Source organism: Carassius carassius, chromosome 10 (assembly GCF_963082965.1).
Source record: "Carassius carassius chromosome 10, fCarCar2.1, whole genome shotgun sequence".
Lineage (NCBI taxonomy): Eukaryota > Metazoa > Chordata > Actinopteri > Cypriniformes > Cyprinidae > Carassius > Carassius carassius.
The window spans coordinates 28,942,759-28,963,240 of NC_081764.1; the positions used below are offsets into that span (position 1 = coordinate 28,942,759).

Consider the following 20,482-nt stretch of genomic DNA (forward strand, 5'->3'; position numbering starts at 1 on the left):
CATATTTATGTGTATTTCAAGCCTTTGCAAAGCAGTAGAACTCCGTTTTATAACTGTGGGTCGGGAAATGATTGTGCTTTTTTTTAGGTAACAATTAAATAATGAATGCAAAAATAGATGGTATACAGATACACAAACACACTTTAATTATGCATGCAGTACTCACATTTTTTTATTTAAATTGAATATTTTATTATATTATTTTTTTTATATATTTTTGTAAATATTTACCCGTGTTTTTTTCCCTAGAGGTTTTTCACCAAAATTTAGTTTGTGACTATTTTCCAGTCTCTCTTTTACCTTTAATTCAATATTCTTAGTTACAATGTTTTCATAGTACAATTAACATTTTATTTAAAAAAAAAAAAAAAAAAGATTATTTAATTTCTCATGATGATCTCTTTAACACAGGGAGCTAAGCATAATACTCCAAGCAATCTGGCTAAATTTGAGAAACATGCTTATACCCAAGCATACTGTAACCCCATAATATCACTGGGACAAAAATGTTAACTTTCACTTTTACGAGTAGTAGGTACTTTGCACTTTTGTCATTTTGAGTGATTGTGTGCTGTATTATTACTGTATATTTAGCCATTCGATTTGTACTGCTAATGGATGAATGAAACAGGATAGGGATTAAATCTGTGCTATATTGTAATGATATAACACAAATGACATACAGCAGATATGATAAGGCCATGTTGGGACCATGCACTTTATTATTATTATTATTTTATCTGAAAACTCATGGACAGGCTCATTTACACTGCTAACTGTATATTTAATAAACATAAAAAATATCTACTTTTTCTAAAATAAAAGTGTCCCTGTGAAGGTGCCTCTGCATTTATTCTGACACTTCTTTTATTCTTAAACATGTAATGTGGAAGCAAACTTTAAGATAATTTTATGAATCCACTATGAAGCTAATGTCGGATCAAAGTCAAATCAATTAATTTCTACAAACCCTACTTCTCCTATTGTTTTACCAGTGGCATTAGTTACAATCCAGTCATATCTAGTCATAACTGTTCGGCATTACTGACACCTGTTGGCCAAGACACGCCAAATCAACCTTGAACTGTACAAAGAGATCCATCCACTTATCAGTTCATTTTCCAAACCACAAGAGAGCAATGTCAAATAATCTAATGCAGTAATACTCTTCTGTTAGAGATTGTTGCCACAGTTTTACCAATATTTGGGTTCTTACTGAATTCATTATTGGACACTGATTCTTCTAGATTCTGCCATTAGAAAAAAAAGGGGTAAGCTTCTCTTAAAGAAAACAAGCAATAAGTAAAATTTCATGACCCTTTTAGAACAAAATTAGCCTGGTTTTACATGCATGATCATCATGTACATTGCCATCCTCCGTTGCAATAAACAAAGAATGTTTATGTTGCCCTGATTAAAATACAGCAGACAACATATGGTAAAATTGGTAGTAGCAAAAATCACAGTGAATCAACATGACCATCTTAAACCTTTTCCTTGAATCTGCATTAGGAAATATTTAACCTTGATGCCATGATTTCCTATTATAACAGCAACAGCTAAAATCTATAATTGTAAAATGAAAAAATTACACTTCCTCAGGGTCGTTGTTCCATGATAAAAACATTTCCAGCCAACTGTCATCAAGTCTGCTCATAGCTAGTTGCTTTACACAATGTTCCTTCCTGAGGTGCTGTATGGTTGTGTGGTGGTGTGGTGGGAGGAGTTTAATTTCAGGAAGGAGGAGCCTGGGCCTGAGCCGCTCCGTCTGTGTCTGTCCAAGCCCCGGTGGAATGAACGAGGGCTACAGCGGCGGGTTTCCAGTCCTACATGGGTGCTGACCTGAGATGGACTCAGACTGAGCCTATGACTCTGAGCTCTGGACTCATACTCTTCTACTGATGTCTTCTTGTAGCTAAGAGAGAAACAAAGAAATACATTTTTAGAGTGTCAAGGAAAGGCTAAGAAAGATGAAGAACTCTGTTTCAAAACCCTCTAAGCACAACATGGGCAACCACCCTCCAATACCTAACCATAGCTTATGATACTCCATTCCTAACCAAAATGGAGCATCATAAGCTACAGCATTTAAATTAGGTGTAATCATGTGAAGTGCATAGTTGTTTCCAATCCACTTTTTTCAATTGGAAAGTAAGCTATTTTCTGTGAATGTGGAAGACTTATGATTCATTAGCCTCTATAAGTAAGTAACTAGAAGAATAGTGACGCGTAGTAAACAGTAAAACTTTGTGTGAATACCAAATTAAAATTTGCAACATCAACCAGCACAACAAGCTTACATAACTAAGCAGTGGATACTTGAAGTCTTGAGCATGGCTGCACTTTTACATTAAAAATAAGGTGAAAAACGTCAATGTGTTAGCATGCTCCTAAGCTAACAACTCATGTTATCCATCTTGACTGATTGTGTGTCCATTACTATATATTTATCGTGTAATGCAGATGAACTATCTACTATTATACGCATACAAGTTTAAAATGGCTGTTCTCGCTTTTATATTAAATATAGGCTAAGGTGGAAAAAAGACTGGTGTTAGCATGCTGCTGAGCTAACAACTTGTGCCAAAAAACATCACAACTCTTAAAAAAAAAAAGTCATATTAAATAATACATTTGAGATAAAAAAAAAAAAACATGTTAATTTAGATGTTATTACATTAGGCACATTTTTGGTGATCTAACACCTAAACATTTATATTCAGTTCATCTTGTAAGTATTATTTCCTTCCCACTGTTTGAAACAGACATTGTGTAAGGACTTCTACGATGTCTAAAAGGCCTAAATGGGCAATTCTCTGGTTTTGAAACAGGGCTATAAAGTGTTCAGTGATGCATGTGGGTAGAATGCAAAGACTTCATCACAGTATAGTGTAGTGTACACTCACAGTCGCAGCAGCAGAGAGGAGACCACAACAGAGACAGATGAAGCTGCCATCGCAGCAGAGCCCATCCACGGCTGCAGAACCAGCCCAACCGGCATGAACACACCTGACAATCAGACTCAAACCAGTAAACACACAGTACTTGCTAATATATATTTTTTTTTTTAACGGTATGATTGGTTCTGTTTACCTGCTGCAATTGGGATGCCAACCAAGTTATAAATGAGAGCAAACACAAAGTTTATCCGGATTCTCTGCACTGTCTTTTTAGAGAGCTCGATACTAGCCACCACATCCATCAAATCATTCTACATCGACAAAAACACACAATGAAGAGCTGAACTTTTTTTGACTTCTGTTATTTTATAGAATCTCACCTTTGTTTCCTGGTAAATAAATTGACTCACCCGTATAAGGACAATATCTGCTGCTTCAATGGCAACATCTGTGCCTGTTCCTATGGCAATGCCCAGATCAGCATGGGCAAGAGCGGGCGAATCATTTACCCCATCACCCACCATTGCAACTTTCAGACCTTTTTCCTGCAATTCCTGGACTTTTGCCACTTTATGGGAGGGCAAGACTTCCGCAAACACCTTTTTGATGCCCACCTGTATGAAAATACAGTGTACTCAGATTTAAATACTAACAAATGTTAAGCACAAATACAAAAGCACAAAATGTAAATTGGATGTCAGAAATATGGCTTTTCCATTAGCGAAATTTTGGTGAACATTTTGTCCACTGTCAATAGTGTAACGATGTATGAAGCTTCCAAACCACACAGCTTTCAATTGGTCAACGCGGCATATCAACGTGACCAAACACAAATCACTGGCAAACAATAGTAAATGTGTGGCAAAATTTTGCATGGGAAAAAATAAAAAGAGATGTATGAATCACTGCTCGTAGAGAGGTTAGTTTCAAACCAAGCAGGTTTGACCAACTTGAACACGAGAGAAATCTGGGAATGTTGGGAAATTTTTAGCCTTCAAGTGAAAGTTCCAAAAGCACAGATTCCTACTAGAATGACTGGATTTCGCCCTAGAACTAAATCTTTAAAATGACTGCACCTTAACAAACATACTTTAATATTCTGCACTGTGCTGCTTATTTTAAATCCAGCTTGTGATATCTGACATTATTTTGTGTTATTATATGATATGATTTAAATGGTACTTGGCAAAGTGCATTTTGGAACTAGGAAAAATGCAAATGTGCATGTATGTATATGCACCTGTGTGGCGATGGCCCGGGCTGTGCGTCTGTTGTCTCCAGTGATCATGAAGACCTCTATTCCCATACTTCTCAGGGTGTGAATAGCTAGAGCCGACTCTTCCTTCACTGTGTCTGCTACAGCTAACATAGCACACAGCACACCTGAGAAACGGAGACAGAGAACTGGGAAGATAAAAAGTGATCTTGATCTTTTGAAATAAAAAGCTTGAAATAATCAATAGTTTAACTAATAATAACAAAACTAACTAACTAACATTATAATGTATGTCGACCTCAGGGGACAAATGATACTACTCTTTTAATGTTAGATACACTGGCAAGTTCTTTTGCTATATATAAAAAACTTAATAATATTGCCTTTTAGACAAAACATAACGTACCGTCGATGGCCACAAGTATGGCCGTCTGTCCTTTAGTCTCATGGCTGCTCATGGCATCATCCACATCAGCTGTGACCTCCAAACCGTTCCTCATCATCCACTGTCTATTCCCGATCAAAACAGAGTATGAAGGGCTATCTGGAAAAAACCCATATTCATATATCTGTACTGTAAATCTGTCTTCATAGATAAAGAGTTTAATTAATTCAAGGAAATTTAAGCCACAATCACATGCAAATAAATAAAGGGGACATATAACGTAAAGCACAATTTTCCTTGCTCTTTTGAAATAAATTAAGAAAACATGCAAGTAGATCTTCTCTAGCATTCACAACATAGCTTTATGCTTTAAAACTAAATAAACTCTGTTATGTTAATATTATATATATAACCAGTCAAAAGATATATTTGACCAACACTACAGTATAAATTGTAATATTGTGAAATATTATTACAATTTAAAATAAATGTTTACTGTTTGAATGTATTTTAAAATGTAATTTATTCCTGTAATGCAAAGCTAAATTTCCAGCATCATTGCTCTAATCTGGTTTCTGAAGGACCGTGTGAGACTGAAGGCTGAAATAATGGCTGCTGAAAATTCAGTTTTATCATAACAGGAATAATTTACATTTTTAAATATATTAAAATAGAAAACTAATATTTTAAAATTTTAATTTGAAATCATATTTCAGAATATCATTTTTATTGTATTTTTTATCAAATAAATACAGTACTGGTAGCGTACAAAGCAATATAAATTTATGGAATTCTTAATTTAATAATATATGAAAAAATAAAATGCTACCAAAGATTAGAAAAGGCTCTGAAAATACATTGAGTAATACACAAAACTCACACTAGGAGGCAGCAAAAACGCAGATTTACCTTACCTGACCCTGAATTAGTCTCTGTGTCTGCCACCAGGCTGCTCTCATCTGTGGTGGCTCCTTGGAGGGTGACAAGAAGTGGTGTTTGCTTTGCTGCGGATGTGTTTGTTTCTTGTGTCTTTGGGCTGTTCTGCAGCAGATCCTCAATGCTGGAGACTTTACAGCTGATTCCACAGCCAGGAACAGCCTGGAAGTCATGGCAGTAGCCCAGAGTTTCTGTTCCCAACTCCTACAGCGAGACAGGTTTAGAAGCAGACAACCAGACTTAGAAACCTCCTTTAACACCTTAGAGTAGTTTTATTTATAAAAACAGATGGTTTAATCAGAAGTGGATGGGAATCTCAGGGACATTTGTATGTATGGCACGTAATGCCCAGAGGCTGCATCATACAAAACTGTACTGAAGTTTCAAAGTTTGTTGTGTCTGCTACTTTTCCCAAACCTCTTTGCAGTGTTTGGCGACGGCCAAGCCTAGAGGGTGTTCACTGCTGGCCTCAGCGGTGCCCACCACAGCCAGAACCTTCCGAAGAGGAAGCCTTGCTCGGTCCCACAGGACCAGTACTCGGGTCACCTGCGGCACACCATTAGTGATGGTGCCTGTCTTATCAAACATAACAGCCCCAACCTGCAGGAACAGCAGGGAAGAGAGTCAAATTACAACAGACTATCCAGTAAATCCTAAAAGAATCTGAACATTTTTGAGCATTTCTGAGCTGTATTTATGACCGCAGCCTATCACTCTGTATAGGAATACAGATAATACAGTTTTGGGCATAAAAATACAATACAGAATTTTATTAATATATTTATATACTGTATGTATATATCCTGTATATACATACAGAGACAGAGAGAGTGTATATATATATAGAGAGAGATAGAGAGAGAGAGAGAGAGAGAGAGAGACTCTCTCACACACACACACAATACTATAAATTATTTTTTTAATAACAACATAAAAATGTTTACCATAATTTTTGATCAATTTAATGCATCCTTGTTGAATACAATTTTTTTTTTCTTTTACTTTGGCAGGTAGTGTATATACAGTAGATAAACAATAAATAAATACCCAGCAAAATTCCTACAGATACCACTGCAACTGGGATGTCAGCCTAATAAATACAGACTTAAAAGAAAGAGCATTGCCTTGTGGGCCATCTCCAGAGGTTCTCCTCCCTTTATAAGAATGCCATTCTGAGCGCCCACCCCTGTGCCCACCATAACAGCAGTAGGGGTCGCCAGACCCAGAGAGCAGGGGCACGCAATGGACAGAACCGTGATGGAGGCCTGGAAGGCAAAGCGAACGATCACCTCTGTTCGGGGAATGTTTTGGTTGAAACCCTGTGAAGATCAACCTTAGGTTAGAGATGTTTCTTGTGTTTTTCCTCACACACAGATCCGTTGTAATGAAGACTGCGTTTACACACAGTTCATGAATTACTGTAACTCACGGTGAAATACTTTGCCACAACATCAAAGTCCAGAAAGCCAATGATAAGCCATGTGATCACTGTCAGCACAGAGATCACCACTATGAAGGGAACAAAATAGCCACTCAGTTTGTCAGCTAACTGTTGAATCGGTGCCTACCAAGAGAAAGGGACAGCAACATCACAATTATAACATGATTTTGAATCAAAAACTAAAGGAGAAAAATGAATATGTAAAGAATTAGTGTTGTCAAAGTCCACATGTGGCCAGATGTTATTGATTACATGTTTCATTTTTTTCTATCCTCACAAATTTCCAAAACAAATAATTATACATAATGCCATAGCTATGCATATTGTTTAAGCTATGTAAACGGGCACCCATAATAAATAATTATCGCATACATGCATGTCCAAAAAAAATATACTGTGATTATTTTTTTAATATATATACAATTTAAACTGCAATATGACATTTATTTCATAAGCCAAAATGAACAAAGACTCTATTGCTAATGGAAATACTTCATTTTAAAGTAACAATTTTCCCAAAAATGACCATTTGCTGAGAAAATTAGGGTTCAAATAGCTGATAAAAACATCACAATATTCCACAAGTGTTCCACACGGCTCCTGTCCATTATTTAATGTCTGCATGTTTGTTTGTATGGACTCGTTTTTTGGCACATATAAAGTTACTTAACGATGGATTCATTACATACACATAGATTTTCACTTCACAAGATGTAATGAAAAATGGAATTGAGGTGTGTTGATTACTTTGTGGATTATTGTGATGTTTTATCAGCTGTTTGGACTCTCAATCTGATGGCACCCATTCACTGCAGAAGATCTGTTGGTGAGCAAGTGATATAATGCTAAACTTCTCCAAGTCTAATCCAATGAATAATCAACCTCATCTCCATCTCCACCTTTGGTTCTCACTGCAGTTCCCTCACTAACCCCCGTTTGGGAGACCCTGCTCTAAATGGTTTGTTTGTTCATATGTGTGTGTTTTATGTTTGTGCACGAGTTACCTTTGATGTCTGGGCCTCTTCCACTAGTTTGACTATCTGGCTGATTGTGGTCTCTGCCCCTACATGTGTGGCTTCCACTAGAAGAGCTCCATGAGCGTTAATAGAGCCTGCAATCACACAACTGCCTGGTTTCTTAATAACCGGCATTGGCTCCCCTGGAATGACAAATAGACTTTCAGTTTCAGGATTTCAGATTCGTATCCATCAGGCAGCTTTGGACCTTTGGGCCAGTATAATGCAAGTGTAACTAATGAACATGATAGATCACTAGGAAAAAGCAGAACAACCAAAAGAGAAGGTGAAGCCAGAAACCAAAAAAATCATACTTTGAAATGGAGCAGACACAACAATCACTCTATATGAAAAATAAACTTTTCAACAAAAGTGATTGTGTAATTTTTACTTCTTTTCTGCTATTCCAGCTTAATATGCGCACTGCACCTTTAAATGAAAACCAACATGATGCTCTCCTTTTCAAAACAAATCACTGGGAAAACCCACAAAGCATGTACTATGACACTGTTTACAAATGTAGGCAAATATATCATCCTAAACCACACAAACCCCCGCTGACTGAGTCTTACCAGTGATAAGGGACTCATCTGCCATAGACGTGCCTTCAATGACCTTCCCGTCAACAGGGAACTTTCCCCCTGGTGCCACCTTTACTACGTCGCCTCTCTGCACCAGCTCCACAGAAACCTGCTCTTCTCTGACACATGATAGCAAATTGACAGTTTAGTCAGATAAGTTTCATCCAACACACATAAATCAACACCATTCAGTATTCTGAGGTTCTACTAGATCTAATGAAATTCATTTATGCCAAGGGTGCTCAATCCTGCTCTTTTGAGAGCCGAACTCTATTCAAGAAGCAAACTACTGAAGTAGGCATCCATATGCACTGCTATATTCAAATGAACCATCAACAGCAGTGCTGTTGCACTAATTCAGTTTATTCCATTTTATAATTTTTTTTTGCCTTTTGCCCTCTTAATAATTATTTGTAAATGATGAAATAATTTTAGTGTAGTATTTGATTATTATTGTGTATATATATATATATATATATATATATATATATGTGTGTGTATATATATATATATATATATATATATATATATATATACACACATATATATATATATATATATATATATATATATATATATATATATTGCATATACATACTCAAATCACTTTTATTTGTGGATGTTGTTTTAAAGCATTTTTAAAAATACAGTAAAAAAGTTAAAAAAATATAAAAATATAAAAAGTGATGCAAAAATATCAAATTCTGTAAATTATGTAATTTATTACAATTAAAAACATATATTATTTATATATGCACTTCTGTTCAAACGTTTGCATTCAGCAATAATTTTTTTAATTATATTTTTTAATTGCAAAGACACATTTAATTGATTTAAAGTGACAGTAAAAAGCATTGATAAATAATTCAAATTAATGTTTCTCTAGCCCAACATCAGTAATTTCATTATTTGTATTTTTAGCCAGGGTGAAAAGAGACTTCTTTCAAAAATATTTCTAAAAGGTTAACTTTGTGTTATACTAGTGTAAATAATCACTTTTGCTTGAATTTAATTATTTTACAAATGTAAGTGTTTATATTAGCAATAAAATACATCTTGAATCTGTTTTAAAATGCTTAATATTGTTTGATAATAATTAAAGGTGCTGTAAGGGATGTTTTTTTTTTGTTTTGTTTTTTTGGAATATTGCACATACAATGTCCCTAATACCTGGCAGATGACATTGAAATAAGTGTCCTGGGAAATCATAGCTGTCTCTGTGACAGCCATCTGTTAAATGAAAAAAAGGAGTAGGAGAAGCAGTGCTTTTTTTTGTCAGAAATGCTCTCTGCCTGTCAGTCATTGTGTGTGTTCGGGTTTGCTTCCATGTTCTTGGAGGATATGGTTTTGGAGAGAGAAACTTATCACAGGAGGAGTCAATGTGTTCATTCTATTCTGATACAGTAACACTACATTTGATACATATAAACAAGAAGGGTAATATCAAAATACTGTATCATGTAGTTAGAAATGGAACATCATGTCAAAAAGTGTCTAATATTAGTTCACTCATGAGCTTGAGCATCCCTGAAAAATATTTAAACTGCTAGTTTCTAGCTAACATCTCACATAATGACTTCAGTATAGAGTGAAGTGAACCTGATGATGGTGTTGTTTCTGCCCAGGGACACTATAGTGGCATCTGTGGCCTGAAGTGACATGAGCTTAGCCAGAGCTTCAGATGTTTTACTCTGCAAGGACAAAACAAATCATTTGTTAATCAAGTTTTACTCATACAGGCAAGACCAATGCTCAAATGGCAAGCGCACAGACACAGTCCAGTCTTATGACCACATAATTTTGCTTACAAAGACTGCTGCATCATTATTTGAATTCACTGATTTTTGCTGGTTTAACAGACTTTTAGTTTGTTTTTCCTGTTCCTGTGTTTCCTCTTTGACCTAGTTCCCTATGCTCCCTTTATTAGTTCATTTTGTTCACCTGTGTTGATTTAATTATCTTGATTGCTTTTTCCTAGTAGAAATGTGTTTTGCCCCTGCTCCTCAGTTCCGGTAACAATGTTGACTGTTGATTTGTGACTGTCTCCTGCATTTCTCCTGCCTGTGGATTTATTTAAGAGCTCTCTTGTTGATTCCCACCTCTGTGTTGTTTGTTACAGTGGTATAATTTACTTCAAAAGCTACCATTGGGGTACCCTTTAGCTACTAATAATTAAATAAGCTTCTAGTTATCATATACAGGTGCTGTTCATATAATTAGAATATCATCAAAAAGTTTTTCACTAATTCCATTCAAAAAGTGAAACTTGTATATTGTATTCATTCATTACACACAGACTGATATATTTCAAATGTCTATTTCTTTTAATTTTGGTGATTATAACTGACAACTAAGGAAATCCCAAATTCAGTATCTCAGAAAATTAGAATATAACTTAAGACCAATACAAAGAAAGGATTTTTAGAAATATTGGCCAACTGAAAAGTAAGAAAATGAAAAGTATGAGCATGTACAGCACTCAATACTTAGTTGGGGCTCCTTTTGCCTGAATTACTGCAGCAGTGTGGCGTGGCATGGAGTCGATCAGCCTGTGTCACTGCTCAGATGTTATGACAGCCCAGGTGGCTCTGATAGTGGCCTTCAGCTCTTCTGCATTCTTGGGTCTGGCATATCACATCTTCCTCTTCACAATACCCCATAGATTTTCTGTGGGGTTAAGGTCAGGCAAGTTTGCTGGCCAATTAAGAACAGAGATACCATGGTCCTTAAACCAGGTACTGGAAGCTTTGGCACTGTGTGCAGGTGCCAAGTCCTGTTGGAAAATGAAATCTGCATCTCCATAAAGCAGCAGCAGGAAGCATGAAGTGCTCTAAAACTTCCTGGTATACGGCTGTGTTGACCTTGGACTTCAGAAAACACAGTGGACCAACACCAGCAGAGGACATGGCACCCCAAACCATCACTGACTGTGGAAACTTTACACTGGACCTCAAGCAACGTGGATTGTGTGCCTCTCCTCTATTGCTCCAGACTCTGGGACCCTGATTTCCAAAGGAAATGCAAAATTTACTTTCATCAGAGAACATAACTTTGGACCACTCAGCAGCAGTCCAGTCCTTTTTGTCTTTAGACGCCTCTGACACTGTCTGTTGTTCAAGAGTGTCTTGACACAAGGAATGCGAAGCTGAAAACCATGTCTTGCATACGTCTGTACGTAGTGGTTCTTGAAGCACCGACTCCAGCTGCAGTCCACTCTTTGTGAATCTCCCCCACATTTTTGAATGGGTTTTGTTTCACAATACTCTCCAGGGTGTGGTTATCCCTAGTGCTTGTACACTTTTGGACACAGAGCTCTGTGAACAGCCAGCCTCTTTTGCAATGACCTTTTGTGTCTTTCCCTCCTTGTGCTTGTGTCAATGGTCGCATTTGGACAACTGTCAAGTCAGCAGTCTTCCCCATGGTTGTGTAGCCTACAGAACTAGACTGAGAGACCATTTAAAGGCTTTGCAGGTGTTTTGAGTTAATTAGCTGATTAGAGTGTGTCACCAGGTGTCTTCAATATTGAACCTTTTCACAATATTCAAATTTTCTGACACTGAATTTGGGATTTTCCTTAGTTTTCAGTTATAAACATCAAAATTAAAAGAAACAAACATTTTAAATATATCAGTCTGTGTGTAGTAAATGAATATAATATAGAAGTTTAACTTTTTGAATGGAATTAGTGAAATAAATCAACTTTTTGATGACATTCTAATTATATGCCCAGCACCTGTAATTGTTATTTGGTATTAAATAAGCATTTTCTGATCAAATGAATTTGATGGCAGCATAAATTGCATATAAAAAGCAATCAAAAACCTCAGTGTGCAGGCTAGTGCGGCGATACATGGCCTTATCAGCTTGCTATTAATAAGACTTTATGGGAAATATCAAGATAAGAGGATAGTAAAATATGGATATGGTTCATTCTTAAGGTAACATCTAAATTAACAGGCTTTATTCTAATCACTTTATTTAATATGACTGATCCAAAATATATTACAATTATCAATCTATGACAGATATAATAGATTAGGTTAATCTAACTGCTGGTTAATATCTCAAAATACATATTTACTATTATAGGCTCATACACCATCATGTTGCCTAATATTATGTAAACTAATTTTAAAAAATGCTTCAAACATTACTCAAGCTGACCCTCAAGTTATTATAACACATGGTCAGAAACCGCATTTTGTCACTGTCTGGATAAGCTAATAATAGAGAGAGAGACAGATGCCCCCTGAGCCATAAGTCCTGTATATTTGAGAGTTTTTGATGTTTCTTTACCTTAGCAACATGCTCCAACCAGCGTCCTAGAGCAATGAACACAAAAAGCATTGGAGGAGTGTCAAAAAATGTCAGGGGACTCTGTTTGGCTCCTTCAATCATGGCTACAATCAGCACTATGAATGAATACACGTATGCAATAGTCGTGGCCATGATGATGAGCACGTCCATGTTGGCTACACCATGTCTTAGTGAACGGAACGCTTGTATGTAGAAGTAACGGCCACCTAGAAACTGAGTGGGAATAAAGGAGAATCAGAGAAAGAGAGAATTACTATAGTATTGGTTATTTGTTGGTTGTCAATCAAACCATTATGCATGATCTCAATGTGACACAGTAAAATAAGTAAATATTGAAATCAGTAACGGCTATTAAACCTGAATTAATTGCAGATTCATTCTGGAATTAAACTAATGAGTCATTAAATCATTTACTCAACCAATATGCTTCAAAACTTTGTATGGAATAATTTTTATTGGCAAAGGGGAAAAAAAGGAAACTGGCAATATTGTGTTTATTGTTTATTTAACTGCTGTATTAAAGCACATTTATAATTTTATTTAAAATAAATGCTGTTCTTTTGAACTTTCTATTCATCAAAGAATCCTGAAAAACACAACTGTTTTTAGCATTGATAATAATGAGAAATGTTTCTTGAGCACCAAATAATCATATCAGAATGACTTCTGAGGGATCATGTAACACTGAAGACTGGAGTAATGATGCTGAAATTTCAGCTTTGTCGTCGGAATACATTACATAAAATTCTTATATATTTATATTCTTCTTAATCATTATTTTTACTTAACTACTTAAAGTGACACTACACTAAATGCTTCTTCAGAGTAACAAAAACTACCAGAATAAAAAACATGAAAAAATAAATACTGGAATACTAAATGTGCGCTTTTGTCTAGAAGAAATACTGTTGAAAATTTTGCATGAAAACCTTCTATGATCACATACAAATAGTCAACTATTAAAGCAGCACCATGTAACTTTTGGCGCATTAGCGGTTAATAAACAGAACTGCACGCATCCCGCGGAAGAACATTCTAACCAGAGCTACTTCTCTAAGTTTATGTCTATGGCAATTCACGCAGGTATGTGTTACTCCACAGCGGTGACGACCCGACCAGGCTACAATATTCCAAATATAAGCACTTATTATAAGTGTACAGTAGTGATTCGGGATAAGACAAAATGTGGTTTGGAAGATGAATTCATGGTGTACTCGCTCATTATAAACATTTTGCCAATTTAGAACACAGAACAAGTTACATAGTGCTGCTTTAATGAATGGGGCCATTTGTTCTTATAACCTGCAGTGGAAATACCTGAACAGGTGTGCAAAGCAAGAAGAAGGCCAAGTTAATTATAGAGAGACCAGGTAGAATGTTCTGGTCCACAGGCATGGAACCACCATGCTCCTTGTGTTGACTGTCCATTACCATCATGTAGATCATCAGACCCATCACTGGGATCCCAAACACCAGGCTAAACAGAAACGAATGCTTCCATCTAGAGCAGTTTAGATAGATAGATAGATAGATAGATAGATAGATAGATAGATAGATAGATAGATAGATAGATAGATAGATAGATAGATAGATAGATAGATAGATAGATAGATAGATAGATAGATAGATAGATAGATAGATAGATAGATAGATAGATAGATAGCAATGCATAAACTTACACTCGCTCTGACACAAACAGAAATAAGTGAGCTTAAATTTGAAAAAGATACTTGCTGCTGAATTTCCTCTTGGTGGTCTAGTGTGTTGTTCAATCCCTCATTTTTTATTAAAGACACACCAAAACCCAAACCCTAGAGCATAGAGATACAATAAATAGACAAACGAAATGAGAGATTAAGAATAATAACAATACAACAATGAAATAACATTAACCTAATCCTTCACAATAATATAAATATAATTTTACCTCAATAATTCGGACGATATCTCTAGAGCCTACCAAATCCGAGTTGAATTTCACATGAGCTTTGCTTGTCGCCAAAGCAACAGAGGCTTCCAGTATTCCTTTTGTCCTCGAAAGTTTGCTTTCGATGTTATGGACACAGGAAGCACATGTCATACCTGTGACCTGATAAAATATAGGTGCCAAGACTGAAATCCACAAGACGAAACGAACTCAGAACCTATAAATTGCTCGCATCAAACCATTCTTTTATTGAATTCTACATTAGACCTTTTTAAGAATTTCCATTTCATCTCTCTTCACGCTGTTTTTTTTTTTACGCTATATAAAAATGTATTGCATTATGTAAAGATCATGTACCGTATTTTCCGCACTATAAGGCACACCGGATTATAAGGCGCACCTTCAATGAATGGCCTATTTTAGAACTGTTTTCATATATAGGGCGCACCGGATTATAAAGCGCATAGAATAGAAGATATTGCCGTCAAACCTTTGACTGGGTTTGCGTTATGCATCCACTAGATTTAGCTGTGTTAAAGGGAATGTCAACATTTTGACAGAGCGCCTTGATCCATATATAAGGCACTCCGGATTATAAGGTGCACTGTTGCTTTTTGAGAAAATGAAAGGCTTTTAAGTGTGCCTTATAGTGCGGAAAATACGGTATCCTCTAAAAACAAGCACTTTTCAGTCCAAGCAGTGAATTTTCTTTTTTTTACTTTTCAAAAATAACATATTGTTGAACACAGTTACTGGGGAAAGAGAATCGGTGGTGAGTTGGCAGATATAAAAGGAAGAAAAAAACTTAGACTTCCATACACTTACACTTTAGTTTAAATTTGTTTGTGTTATTGTCTAATTATATTATTATGAATATTGATAACATGATGATGATATTATTATTTATTGTCTAAATTTATATTATCACAACTTCATTACTGCCACAATGTAAAAAAAAACAAACATTCAAATTCATTTCAAACAACCAGTGTGCAAAAAGATTTTTGGGGGGAAAATCTCTTCTTTAATAAATGTAAAAAGAATGTAATATTTAAAAAATAATATTAAAAAATAAATACAATTTATACATTTATCTGATGCTTTTGTCCAAAGCGACTTACAATTGCTATACATGTCAGAGGTCACACGCCTCTGGAGCAACTAGGGGTTAAGTGTCTTGCTCAGGGACACATTGGTGTTTCACAGTGGATTCGAACCCAGGTCAAACCTGGGTCTCTTACACCAAGTGCATTTGTCTTATCCACTGCTTATCCATATGTTATTAATCACAAAAAAATGACCAATATCAGTCATGAATATATCACCTAATAAAATGCCTATAACATACAGTATGATTTTTTGGTTGTAGTTAGAGAATCACCCACAAATGCATCCAGACACTCACAGAAAGCTCCAAGACGCCATCCTGGACTGTACTCTCTTCCATCACTGAGGCACCAAACCCTAAACGAGAGATGAGCTGGACGATCTGTGGTGGGTCTAGAAGTCCTGGATCATACTTCACCTCTGCCTTCCCAGCCATCAGAGCGACTAATACTGATTTAATACCTAGAAAAACATCAACACACAAAAATCTGACCCTCGATCTACTATATATATATATATATGAAATTTGATTAAAATAGCAACTTAAATATAGTTTAAAAAAGTACTTAATCCTGAATGCCATTTTTACCTTTGTGTTTCAACAGATTTTTCTCAATGTTGGTCACACAAGATGCACAGGTCATCCCTGTCACATGAACAAAACATTTGCATATCTCTCTGTCCTCTGAACCAGAGGGCTTGTCATTGGTGATTTCACTTGCTGAAGATTTGGATGTGTGGCTTTGTTTCAGAGCCCTTGACATTTGACTACTTGATGAAACTTCATAAATTGCAGAATCTTTGAAAGGGAGAAAAAAGTGTAAAAGAGAAACAATTATGGAAGACTTGCAATGCTTATATTATTATTTTTAATACATATTAATAGCTTGTTATAATAATTGTGATATTTCTGCAGTCTATGTATTTTGGCTTCATGTTTAGTTAGGATCACAGTTAAAAAGTTCTGAACATTTCGAAGTGAGTGAGAGAACAGTCTGCCTAAAGCCTCTTTAATCCGATTAACTCTCCCTCTTGCCCTTTTAAAGTTTGCCATGTCTGGGTTTTGAGTCATTCAAGAACACTTCATGTTATTCTAGAATGGCAACCAGTGTGGTAACCAAGGAAACCATTGTTCTGGATAGGTTTTGCTGGCAGAGTTGAAGCCACTGTATAGAAAAGATAAAGATTTTGCCATTTTGTGATATCTACTTGGTTTTACAGTCACTAAATATTAGATGCCTAGTTTTAAAGTAGGGCATCTCTAAACATTTAGTATACATATATGGCAATGTTTAAAAAAATTCTTAAATTAGCAAGATGCTATTTAGTAAACAGTAAGCTTTATGAGTTCACTTAACAGGTACATATATAGAGTATCGATTTCCAGTCCCTGTAAGATATTTGATCTTCACTGTGTAAGATGTGTATTCTGATATGTATTCACAACCTTGATCCAGCCACGCTTCAAATCCCATGTCCTCAATTGCCGCCCGCAGTTCTTCTGGACAAGTCACACTGGAGTCAAATGTTACAATTCCCTTCTTTTCCTGTAAGTAAACTTTTATGGCATAAACTCCGGCTCTTTGAGACACTATTCCCTCTATGGCTTGAACACAAGAGCTGCATGTCATTCCTTCTATTCTGAAGGTCACAGTCTGGGGTGGAATACTGGCAGAATTCAATCTAGAATTCCAACCAGGAATGGAAACCCTAAAATTCCCTGGTGGAATCTCCTCTAAGAGCCCTTTAACTGTCTCCAGGGTAAGCAGCGATGGGTCGAATCTAAGGTCCACAGTTTCTTTTTCCAATGAAACGAATACAGAGTTGACACCTATCACTCCCGACAAGGTCTCTGTTATGTTCTTCACACACAACCCGCAATGCATCCCTTCTACACCTAAGGTTACATCAGACCAATCAGTCACCGAAGGCTGCAGTTGACTTGGCAAGGCCAGAAGTGAAGCATCAAACCCCATATCCTCAATATGTTTTCTTAAAATTTCTGGTGTTACTGTTGAAGGGTTAAACCTCAAAGAGGCTTCTTTATCGCTCAAAGACACCTTGACACCAACAACACCTTCAAGACTTCCAATCCGCTCTTCAATAGATCTGACACATGATTGACAGGTCATTCCCTGCACCCGGATCTTCACCTCGCTCTCCTTGACCACTAGTTTGTGGCCCTCTGGCTCATAGGCAAGATTATCAAAAGCATGTTTTTCAGACGTCCAGCTTTCCTGTGGACTTCCGTTTTCCTAATCAAACAGGGGGAAAAAGCATAAACATATTGCTTACATGTTGTGAAACTTAATGTAGTTCAACTTTGTATTATTGACGCTATCCTGCAAGGCACTTTAAACATTTGGGAACATATGCACTCAATTGAACCCAATAAATTTGCTTTGAATCTGAGGCACTACAAAGCACTCGCTAATCACACACAGAAGTATTAGCACAAATTTTTCCCATTATACAGCATCACAAATCAGATTAGAAAAGGTGGTCCGACTGAACAATCACACGACTTGGAATTTACTATTTTACTAAGTGTTGATCCCATTGGATCTAAAGTGCCATTTTTATTTGTGCTTAACTTTACATTAGTGTTTAGACCACTTATATACTTGTATGCATTAGACTTTGATTAAAAGAGCTAAAGTTTTCTGTGGCCAGAATATCAAAGACTGAAACAACATTTTAAAGGGACAATGATTGTTGTCATTAATTTTTACTTGCCAACTGTAATTATATAAATGTCATTGAATTTAATATATATATATATATATATATATTTAACAGTTAAAAAGTTCTGAAAGTTTAATCCCAACATTCCTGATCAATGTATGAAATGTAATGTAGAGATAGGATCATTGTTTATGCATCTCTGCATACTAAATATTTTCACTGTAAGTTGCACTTACAGCTCTGATAAGAAAATGTTGATAATCTGTTTATTATGAGCTAAACTTATAGTAGCCTATCATTGGAAAAATATAGAAAGCCCTCAATTTAAACAATTGTCTCATTGCTTGGCTATGAAAAAACTTGCATATATTGTTAAGGGAAAGCCTGAAAAGTTTTTCAAAGTATGGAATCCCTTTATAGGATTTTTTAAAGAAGCTGATCCAAACCTATTTTCAGTGTAACTTGGCTTAACATGCATCACCTCATGATATTAATGTACCATTATGTTGACATGAATGTGTATTGTATGTATATGTACATATATATGTAATTTTTTTATTATTTGCATTTTTATTTCATTTTAAATTTTTCTAAAAATCAATAAAGACACGGTTGGGGGAAAAAAAAGAAAAAAGAAATTGTCACTTTGAGCACAAGTGCATAACACGTCTGCATCTGTTCTGAATACCTGAACTTCAGGACAACTGACTTCATACAACCACAAAAACCATTGTGAGAACAAATATGTAATGGCCCAAAAGAAGTTACTTCTGAGAAAAGTTCCAGCACTTTGATAATTTTATCTAATGAAATTAAATTCACACTTTTGTGTTGCTTAAGTGTCCGAATTTTCTGGCAAGTGTATGTATATAATATAATACATGTAGGCTACGTATTACGTATAACAATAAGCCCATTATCTGTAGAAAAGCAACACAAACAACAAATACTTCTGAAATATCTTATGGTGAACACATTTTTTAATGAAACGTTAGGCTACATTCTTTTCAAATTGGTAGGAATTAAACAAACCTTATATTCTTTGAGTCCATCTTTACTATTTTGTGAGAAAGGACAAACGCATGGCTCCGTCCCGCAGCAGCACAGAGGTTTGCAGTCTTCCATGCAGAGCTGCTCCCCGCTGACTGGCCCATTGTCAGACGACTTTGAGATAAACTTGGCAAAATTACTGAGAGGACTGAGTTTACTCATTGTACCGGTATCCCGTATACACAAGTCTGGAGTTTAGTTTACCCTTTCTTAACCAACACTCAAAAATCGCTAGTTTGTGTCATACCGCTGCTGTTGAGTGAAAGGATTGTCCCGTGGCGTGACAGTCCTCGCGCTTTTAAATGTCCGCAGTTTTTTGCGCTCCGCGTGTCTTCGCTAATCTGCCGCTGTGGATTTTGCACTCGTCACCGCCGGGCAAACTTTTTCGCGTCAGGTTTTCTGTCAATGATTAAACTAATGATGTTACCGAGCGCAAAACTTAAACAAATAAAGGTTGTAAATCAGTTCCGAGCAAAGCATACAGCTATATGACTCTGTCTTTCCAGCGTTAATTCATCTTTCAGGCTTCTACAACAAACACTGGAAGAAAAAAAAACAGACATGCACTGCTGGGACCTCCCAACGGGCCAAACGAGGACAAACAAAAATCAAGATTTCTGTAAGGGTTTACCTTATTATTAAAAATAACATGAAAAGTCAACTTCTTTCTTTCTCATTTCCCAACAAATCCCCTGGAGCACAACCCAGATAGCAGAGACCTATGTAAAACGGGGTAATAGTGATGATATTTAATAGGCCTAATAAGTTATTTAATTTTGGAGATGCAAAAAGTACAGACATATTTCACAAATGCGTTGTGATTAAATTAGTGTGTTATGTTAGTATCATTCCCAACCAATCTATTCCCTACAAAATTATAGAAATAAATTGGAGCTCTTTTGCCAACTTAAGAGTGTTCTG

The 20,482-nt window shown here is 36.0% G+C and overlaps 1 protein-coding gene across 1 annotated transcript; it reads right to left on the bottom strand.

Moving 5' to 3' along the window:
* Nucleotides 1–639: 639 nt before the first annotated feature.
* On the bottom strand, nt 640–20,075 carry LOC132152091 (copper-transporting ATPase 2-like). Its single transcript, XM_059560777.1, has 21 exons — nt 19,544–20,075; nt 17,274–18,081; nt 16,416–16,625; nt 16,125–16,288; nt 14,720–14,881; nt 14,527–14,603; nt 14,110–14,293; nt 12,772–13,005; nt 10,075–10,166; nt 8,467–8,594; nt 7,883–8,037; nt 6,867–7,001; nt 6,562–6,756; nt 5,855–6,037; nt 5,416–5,641; nt 4,523–4,660; nt 4,141–4,283; nt 3,311–3,514; nt 3,094–3,211; nt 2,907–3,009; nt 640–1,915 (listed from the first exon to the last, which is right to left on the bottom strand). Exons 1-21 carry the CDS (start codon nt 19,721–19,723, stop codon nt 1,669–1,671), a joined length of 4,086 nt encoding a protein of 1,361 aa, XP_059416760.1. The 5' UTR covers nt 19,724–20,075; the 3' UTR covers nt 640–1,668.
* Between the last annotated feature and the right edge of the window lie 407 nt (nt 20,076–20,482).

What these genes read in the sequence shown, in the direction of transcription:
- LOC132152091 (XM_059560777.1), bottom strand. Translation starts at nt 19,723, where the DNA reads ATGAGTAAACTCAGTCCTCTCAGTAATTTTGCCAAGTTTATCTCAAAG. An exon ending in TGAAGCGTGGCTGGATCAAG is followed by an intron (nt 16,626 to 17,273) that starts GTTGTGAATACA and finishes TCCCTTTCAAAG; the next exon opens with ATTCTGCAATTTATGAAGTT. An exon ending in CACCAAGAGGAAATTCAGCA is followed by an intron (nt 14,294 to 14,526) that starts GCAAGTATCTTT and finishes AAACTGCTCTAG; the next exon opens with ATGGAAGCATTCGTTTCTGT.